The sequence below is a fragment of the Hypanus sabinus genome, chromosome 8, assembly GCF_030144855.1.
Source record: "Hypanus sabinus isolate sHypSab1 chromosome 8, sHypSab1.hap1, whole genome shotgun sequence".
NCBI lineage: Eukaryota > Metazoa > Chordata > Chondrichthyes > Myliobatiformes > Dasyatidae > Hypanus > Hypanus sabinus.
The window spans coordinates 56,753,455-56,762,454 of NC_082713.1; the positions used below are offsets into that span (position 1 = coordinate 56,753,455).

General features: G+C 37.9%; 1 protein-coding gene across 4 annotated transcripts in view; it reads right to left on the minus strand.

The window, feature by feature from the left end:
• cstf2 (cleavage stimulation factor, 3' pre-RNA, subunit 2) overlaps window positions 1-9,000 on the minus strand; it is a 70,251-nt gene that overhangs the window by 60,219 nt on the left and 1,032 nt on the right. For all 4 annotated transcript variants that reach the window (XM_059977252.1, XM_059977250.1, XM_059977251.1 and 1 more), the window contains 3 exons: window positions 8,389-8,467; window positions 2,806-2,975; window positions 1,127-1,263 (listed from right to left, as the gene is read on the minus strand). In XM_059977252.1, coding sequence (XP_059833235.1) covers window positions 1,127-1,263; window positions 2,806-2,975; window positions 8,389-8,467 — 386 coding nt within the window. The remainder of the gene's footprint in view (window positions 1-1,126; window positions 1,264-2,805; window positions 2,976-8,388; window positions 8,468-9,000) is intronic.

The following is a 9,000-nucleotide window of genomic DNA, read 5'->3' on the forward strand; positions in this document are numbered from 1 at the left end:
ATGACTGGGGCTAGATAAGCGCAGGTTATAAAAATAAATGCAGAATAACACACGGGAATGTCTTGCTTTTTTTTTATACAGACAGTGCCAACAGCTGATTCTGCTAATGGCGCCACCATAATAGAGGCAATGGGTTGGCACGGAGAAACAGGAAATTTGAAATTAGCCTGGTAAAAATTATGTCCAAATCACCAACTAGATTACTGATTGCGGAATATGAGGTGGTTAACCTGTATTTGTTAGACTAGTACTTTTCACAATGCCCAACTGGATATGGTAATGTACAGAAAACACAGGGATTCTAACAAGAGTCTGGATCCTTTGCTTGCCCTTCAAAACAGAGAAAACCAATTTAAGAAAATGTATGAATAGAATGCAACATATCCCAAAAATGATTTTCAGCCCTCCAGATGTGAATAGATTAAATATTCTTTTCTGAGACTAATTATTTGAGAATGTGGAGGAATAGATGACTCTTTAACACTCTCCTAATAGAGGGGCAGAGGTTAGCATCTCATTGTTGTACAAGTGCCTCATCTGTTACTTTATAAACGATGAGTATAACACTGCAAAGCAGAGAAAATCTGCAGTTGCTAGAAATCCAAGCAATACACACAAAATGCTGGAGGAACTCAGCAGGCCAGGCAGTATCTATGGGAAAAAGTAGTCAATGTTTCGGGCCAAAACCCTTCGTCAGTCCTGCCAAAGGCCCGAAACGTTGACTGTACTTTATTTTCAACTAATGATTACAGGAGTTTCCAACAAAAGGTGAAATTATATTTTTTCTGAACTCAAAATTTTGCAAAATCTCTGCCAAACTGCATCCACGAGCACCCTGAGACATCTCCAGAGTTATCCAAAGTGGTTGCCACTCTGATCCTTCATATTCTCCTTATTGGAATGGAGAACAAAAGGCTATTGGAGCGGGGAATAAAAGGAACAAAAGCTCCTTTAAAAGCTTGTTCAAAATTTTCATGCTTCTAACCAATAGCATACATAGAACCATGGAGCAACAAACTATCTTCCATGACATGGGCTCTGTTTTCAAATGAGACTCAAATCAAAAAGAACTATTTTCTGCTGAAAAGCAATTGAGTGCTTATAATTAAGAAAATGAAATGAAAACCTTCATTTGCTTCATGAGTTCAAACATTTGCTCAGGTGGAAGACTGGCCACTGCTCGACTGATAGATTCTGGAGCATCTTCAGGTGAGACTGGATCTCCATAAGGAGATTCCATGACAGGACCTGCTGTGCCCAAATCTGGAAAAGAAGCACAAATAAATGTATTTCTAAAGGAACTAATATTATATTTATCTCTAGTGCCATTGAAATTTAGTTTCTGCATATCAGGCATACAAAAATATCTGAATTGGCAGAAACAAATGCATATTTTTCTATAATTATTCACCCATCACATGAGGAACAGTTTTATTTTATTTTTAAAAGTGTTGAGATGAAAGCTGGCCGTTTTCTATTTCAACATCAAGAACAAAAAAAAACAAGAAATCATTAATATGAAAATGATTTGGGAGAAAGATGATTTTCCTAGGTCCAAACTAAATTATGTTTTGTCATAGCAGTGTGACAAATTTAGGGATGTACAAACTGAACAAACCCTTGCTAGCAAAAGTCAATGATTTAAAAATTGAGAAAACAGTAGTCCAAACTTCCCATATAAAATGCCAAACAGACAAGTAAAATTATATCCAACATCACACACAAAATGCTGGTGGAACACAGCAGGCCAGGCAGTATCTATAGGGAGAAGCACTGTCAACGTTTCCAGCCGAGACCCTTCATCAGAACTAACTGAAAGGAAAGACAATAAGGATTTGAAAGACAGGAGGGGAAATGCAAAATGAAAGGAGAAGACCGGAGGGGGTGGGGTGAAGCTGAGAGCCAAAAAGGTGATTGGCAAAAGGGATACAGAGCTGGAGAAGGGAAAGGATCATGGGACAGGAGGCCTAGGGAGAAAGAAAGGGGGAAGGGGAGCACCAGAGGGAGATGGAGAACAGGCAGAGTGATGGGCAGAAAGAGAAAAAAAAGGGGTGAAAAAAACTAAATATATCAGGGATGGGGTAGGAAGGGAAGGAGGGGCATTAACGGAAGTTAGAGAACATCACAGTCCATTCTGCAAAGTTATCATTGAATAAACATGTTTGTTTCAACTATGCTGTTCTGCTTTCATTGCACACTGGATGAAATAATTCCTAAAATTTAAGCCATACCAGTTTAATATGAATGCATCAACCATTACGGTATTTTTGTCATTCAAATTATATGAGAATACAATGTTTATAATTTATCCTAAAAGACATACTTCCAGAAGGGTTCACTGTTAACAAGAATGGATATATTTCAAAAAAACTTTGGATGACGATACTGGAGATTGCAGCCTCATGTATTGAGTGTTAATGAAAAACCGTTGACACTCCTCAATCGATAATGAGATTGATTGACATTTAAAGAACTACTCTGTTGGAGGCTGCACAATTTAACTATTTGTAATCAATTATCAATACACCAACTTCGAAAACTCCATGCAAGACCCTTAACTAAATTACAAAGTAATGGTTAAGATTGTCTTGTAAATCAGAAACTGAATGCCTCCTTTCAGAATCCTCAATTTCCATTTTGACATTTTGTCCTTCAAGACTCCACTTATGCGTTAAATGATATACAAGGTGAGAAAAATAGTTTTTTTGAAAAACTAAGAATGGAAATCTTTGTCAGTGAAGCATTTTAGTTATCTTCTGAATAGTCAATAAACTTCTGATTGTTTGAGTATGAATTCATACTCACTTTTGAGTTCTTCTTTATTCTTTTCACTAGCAGCATTGTCCACTCGCAGTGCTCTTCCATTAAATTCCCTGCCATTGAGATTCCGCATGGCACTGAGTGCAGTCTCCTGATCCTGGTACTCACAGAAGCCATAGCCTTTGGGTTTACCTGTTTCTCTGTCATATACAAGCCTACAGGAAGACATACAAAAATTAAGAGGTGCTAGCTGCACAAGATGCAACTGTGTAAGAATAGAGAACTAGGTGTTTGAAAATATAAAAGAGATTCTAATGATCTGAACATCTAAAACAGATGTTAAATCTGGCATGTGGGTTATTTTCATTTAATATTAATATGAATTAATCATGAATGTAATAGACTGTGAAAGGTAACTGATGTTTAAACTGTACAAATAATTTGAAATATTGATTCAATATTTATAAAACAGATTTATCAAAACAGTTTAGGAATATTTAATTCCAATCTGTCAAAAAACACTGGACCTTGTTTCCCTGCTCTGCTGAACCTGAAAATATAAACAACACAAGGCAGTGTGTTGCAGTACTGGGCTAATAGAGAACAATGGTCATCCAACTAGTGACCATTCAAAAACATAGTTAGCATCTTTACAAATTAAAATTTTTTAAAATATATATACACACACACACACACAGGTGGAGAAACTTGCTCAATTATTGAAAATCTGCAAGAAAGCTTCTCAATAGAAATTGCCAATGATGACATCAGAGTTTATTAGGGGCAGGTCATGTATGACAGACTGGACTTCCATTCAAAATTCACTGTGAATGACGAATCTAGAACCATTAAAATCTAGTATTGTACTGTGTGGAATGAATTGAGAACATATGTTAATGTGAGTGCATGTAATACTAGAAACCTTTACCACAAAGGTTAACAAGTGACATAAAACCCAAATGGTTCAATAAATTCCTTTATGAAAGAAGTTCATGCACCTGACAGAAAACCTCTCAAAATGCAGGCAAATTTAGTAACAAGTCCACACACAGAAAGTCTGACAAATAAAACAAGATCAATGATCAATTTCAATATACAAAATTGATGTACACCCTATCCTTGTTATATGCATCTTCAGACAATGTGGATTCACAGTTATGCGAGGAACCTATTTCTACCAACGTCTCCTTATATGTGTCCAAAACAGTTACACGAGGAGCACTACTTTCCCACCAAGTCATGTACGCACACCTCACAGTTTCACTGTTGGGATGAGAGGCACTGCTTTCCCACCAATATAACCTCACAATCTCACTCCCGCCAGTCTCGCATTGGTTTTGTGAAGGTGTGGATGTGCGATCTTGTGCTCTTAAACTTTTGTTGGTTTTACCTACAGTGCAGTGATTTTGTGCTTCAAATATTTAATTATGCCTTCTAAGCATCTGATGTCACGTTCTGGGCCATCAGTCCAGCGGCAGCGAACCACTTTAACACTTGAAAAATAGTTGGAAATTATAAAAAGCACAGCAACAGCTGAAGGTACCACAGCTCTGGGACACTACTGCCAGGAACCGAATTTTGCCTTTATTAAGATCTTTTGTTGCTTGACAATGTGCCAGCCCATCCTAAACATTTGGACAGCATTCATGCTAACATAACTGCATTTCCTGCGGCCTATCACAACATCGCTGATTCAACCACTCAACCAAGGTGTGATCCACAATCAAGGTGTATTTTTTGACAGCGAACTATCTCTCAGATGCTGCAAACAACAGACGATTTTGAAAATCCCAGGAGTTTACCAACGGTGAGGGAATGGTGGAAGTCAGAACACTTAGCACAAATGGCGAAGGACATGGACCCAAGTTTAGAACAGAGTCAGCATTTCAGTTGTTCCCTGCTGTCAACCCTTCTTCCCTACAAGCAAGTTTATGCTGAAAAACAAAATGCTGCCAAGCAAACAACCCTCACCACTTTCTTCAAACTGGTGTCATCTCCTGCTGCCGGCAGTTCTAAGAGTTCTGTGAGTCTTCCTTCACCCCTTGCTGTGCTTGGTATGATCCTAACGACCCACAACCATCCACCTTATCCATGTAAAGCTGCCCGACACCACAACAACCACTCATCTCCCGCAGCCAACACACCTGCCACTGTTGGTCAGTACTGTACACCCTAGTATGTTAACTTTCTATGATTTATTACATTGAATGTTACCTTAAATTGAAGAAATGTAATTCCAATGTTGCCTTGTGATATTGCTTTTGTGTGTATTGGTATGAAAATGTGAATAAATTACAGATAAAACATACTTAGGAAGCCCTCTGGAACGCATCCATATTTTCTCCATTTAAATAATTACTCACATTATGCGTTGACTGCGAGGAATGTATCCCCCGCATATAACGAGGATAGGGTGTAATTCAGATAATCCTGATTAAAAAATAAAAAGGAGGATGAACCGGCAAAGAACTCCCCAACTCTTAAATGATGCTTTATACCCATCTTATCAGGAAGACAATGTAGGTCGAGTGGTTTTACTAAGTAATGCAAATGGTTACAAATGGGGTATAGAATTGATAATTTGTCGACTTTGAGGGGAGAATGACACCAATCTTGCAAAGCTGAAAATTAACACTTTCTCACCTTAAGTTCCTCATTTTGTGAAATATTTTCAGTCTTCGGTGGGCTGCAAAGAAAGACTGGTGCATTGCATAGACAAAAAAAATGGTCCATCCAAATAAGTGCAATGGAAGAGGAACTTTTTTTTGTCTGGTAACCTCTAAATCAGGGGTTCTCAACCTGGGGCCCATAACATGAAAAAGATTGGGAACCCCTGGTCTAAACAAATTCCCCATTTTAGGTTATCAGAATTAAATTCTTAAGGTTTCACATACAAAAACATAAGAACAAATATACATGATATTTCATTCCCATTTAGCTATGTTAAGTAAACAAAAATGTTCCAAAACGTTGACTGCTCCTTTCAATGGATGCTGCCCGACCTGCTGAGTTCCTCCAGTGTGTTCGTACATGTTGAGTTGACCACAGCATCTGCAGTGTACCTTGTGTTAACAAAAATGTTCTGACTTGCTTTGGCTTCCTTGATACCATCTTAGTGGGCCACATCTCAAACAATGGTGAATTAATGTACAGGAAGGACAGAGCTGAGTGGAATGATGTCATGATAACAAACTTTCCTTCAATGTCAGCAGATGGTCACTGATGTCGGAAAGAGTCAGTGCATGTGCTCCTAATGGTGCTAAGGTTGACAGGGTTGAGAGGTTTAAGAAGAGAACATCATTAAAAGCCTGTCCTGGACCAAGCAGGTTGATGTTACAGCCAAGAAAGCTCACTAGCACCTCTACTTCCTCAGAAGGCATGTCCCCTTCACAAATTATCAACGCACCACAGAAAATATCCGTTATGGATGCATCACAACTTAATATGGTAATTTTTCTGACCATTACTGCAAGAATCTGCAGTGAGGGAGACAACTCGATACAAACGGAAACCAGTCTTCCCTCCAGAGACTCTGTCTATACTTCTCACTGCCTCAATAAAGCAGCCAGTATAATCAAGGATTCCACCCACCACTTACATTCTCCTCCCCCCCCCCTCCACAGGCAGAAGATACAAAGGCCTGATATCACATACCACAAGGCTCAAAGACAGCTTCTATCCTGCTATTGTAAACTACTGAATAGTTTCCTAGCACAAGAGGAACTCGTGACCTCACAACCTTGCACCTTTCTGTCTGCCCGCACTGCACTTTCTCTGTACTGTTACACTTTATTCTACACTTTATTATTTTACCTGTGTTATGTGGCCGGCAACAATGAGTATAGAATTGAGTCAGGTTTTATAAACAAACATAAACATTTATTAAATTCTGCTCAACAAAAATGAAAAGTAAACAAACGACTAACTTAACTGGAAGTTAACTGCTGTATGGCAACTTAAACAGCCAAACTCTGGAATAGTTCTTAAAAGTGGTAAATTCAGAAGTCCAAGTGATTTATACAATCAGCAAGGAGAGATGTTACTGCAACAACAACTTCTCTGAAGAAAATGACAAATCTGCTGATCACAGTCAAGAGATGCCTTGTCCAAAGGATTCACGACGAAGGAAATAAAATGGCTTAAAGGAACTGACCTTTTGCTTGGCGAATGAACACTGCACAAACCTTCCTAATCTTACAGGGGTTATCTCAGATGTAGGTCACTATTTCTGAACGAAGATTCAAAAAGGTCAATCCTGTATTAAACCGCCGAACGACATCAACTTTATTCAATGCTTCAGGTTCCCGTACTTCGGTAAAGTCTTTACTCTCCAACTCTACTGCAAAAGTAAATGAATGATGCAACAAACCAGGACCAGCAGCAATTGGCGAAACTGCCGGCACAATGGTTTTTGTTCCTTACAACAGAAAGTAATTCCACTTTAAAAACGAAACTGCGTCACGAGACGAATATGCAGCAAACTAACTAACAAACTACCCCGAACTAACTGCGTCACAGGTGTTTCCCTTGTATACCTGTTGGAACACATCATGTGACCACACACCAGCAGGAAAATTACATTATGTGATCTCACACTGAATGCACTGTTGTAATGAATTTATCTGTATGGACTGTATGCAAGGCCAGTTTCTAGCATTGTACATGTGACAATGATAATAACTTTCATTGCAAAGAATGATCATTTTTTGCATACTGCACCCCACTTGGTAAAGTTTATGAAACATGTCATAATGGCAGGAATTGCAACTAAATTTGTATTGCAAATATGGTGTATGCATTCATCCTGAGAAGTCGTTCCACTGGTTGGCCTTACAAGGCTTGCTTCTTTAAAACAAGAGATTTTAATATCTTTTAACTGTAGCAGCTGAAACTTTCTGAGTAGTGATCAGAGTCTCTGTCAAAAATCAAAATTGCAGGAATCCAGCTTCCTGTAGGTTATCATTGCACTGTACTAAAATAAATACAGAAAATATCCCATTTATTTTTTAACCACTAAACAGGTTAACAATTTATTAGCTGTGATGCAATGGATTTCATGATTGGCTCTTCATTAGCAATACTGTTTCCCAAAAGATTCAGGTTCTGCCTCAGTGATAGCATATTAGAAGTTAACCTCAGAGCACTGGGCCCAAAACTCAATATTGAGTTATAGCATAATACAGGTTATCAGATAATCAAGATCTTTTACATAAAATTTGCAACCAATGGCAACAAAAGATCTGGCAAAACCAATACCTTATGTCCCAAAACACACAACCCTATGATTCTCAACATGTGCTTAGAACTGTGTTGTACAAAAATATGTAGTTTTAGACAAATGGCTTGTCACATTCTATGCCTTGATTTATTAACCAGTAGAGTTTTTAAGAGATGGGTGAGACTTAACAAAACTATCAAATCCATTGCTAGCTAAATTTTGCAACTTAAAGTCAAATGCCAATGCTTTACTGGAAGTCAAGGGAGAATTAAATGATCTCAATGGCAAAATTGTGGATTATGAATTGTTAAGATCCTATTTTTAAGGATACTTACTCCTTCGTAAAGAACTGCATACAAAGTATGTTACACAAGGTGACAATTAATTGTATGTTGTATACAAAATGATACCTGAAACTCAACACTGGACCAACTTCAGAGAAAATATCCTTCAACTGTTCTTCTGTAGCTTCATAGGGAATATTTCCAACTGGAAATAAGAAAAATCGTGAAAGAAGGATGTCAACTCAAGTACGAGTCATTAGTCTCTTAATTTCATCTTTATTTATATATGGTACAGAAAAGCTAATTTCTTCAAACAATATTTCCACTCTAAGTTAACTATTGGAAAAAAGCTAGGAGGGAGCATAATATTCCAACAGGGCTATTTTGCTCTGTTAAATTCAGCATAAATCTTTCACTGTAAATATGATCTGATCTGCTTGTGGAGTTACATGTGAAGGTAAAGTAACCAGGACCGTTGCTTTTGACCTGGAGCCAGCAAACCACTTGGATCAGTGACTATATAATCCAATCAATCAAGTACTTCTGGGTTGAAGGACAATTGGCTCATTTTATAATATCCTGGTATTATACTGCCAACTAATACAGAAAGTGTTCTGTTTGGTTACATGCAAGTGCCAAAAGCCCAAGAGATATTTTTCCCATTCATTTTCCACATTTTTCTATGGATGTTAGTAAATCTATTGTACATTTCTATTTGTTTTAGATCACCTCAACAAA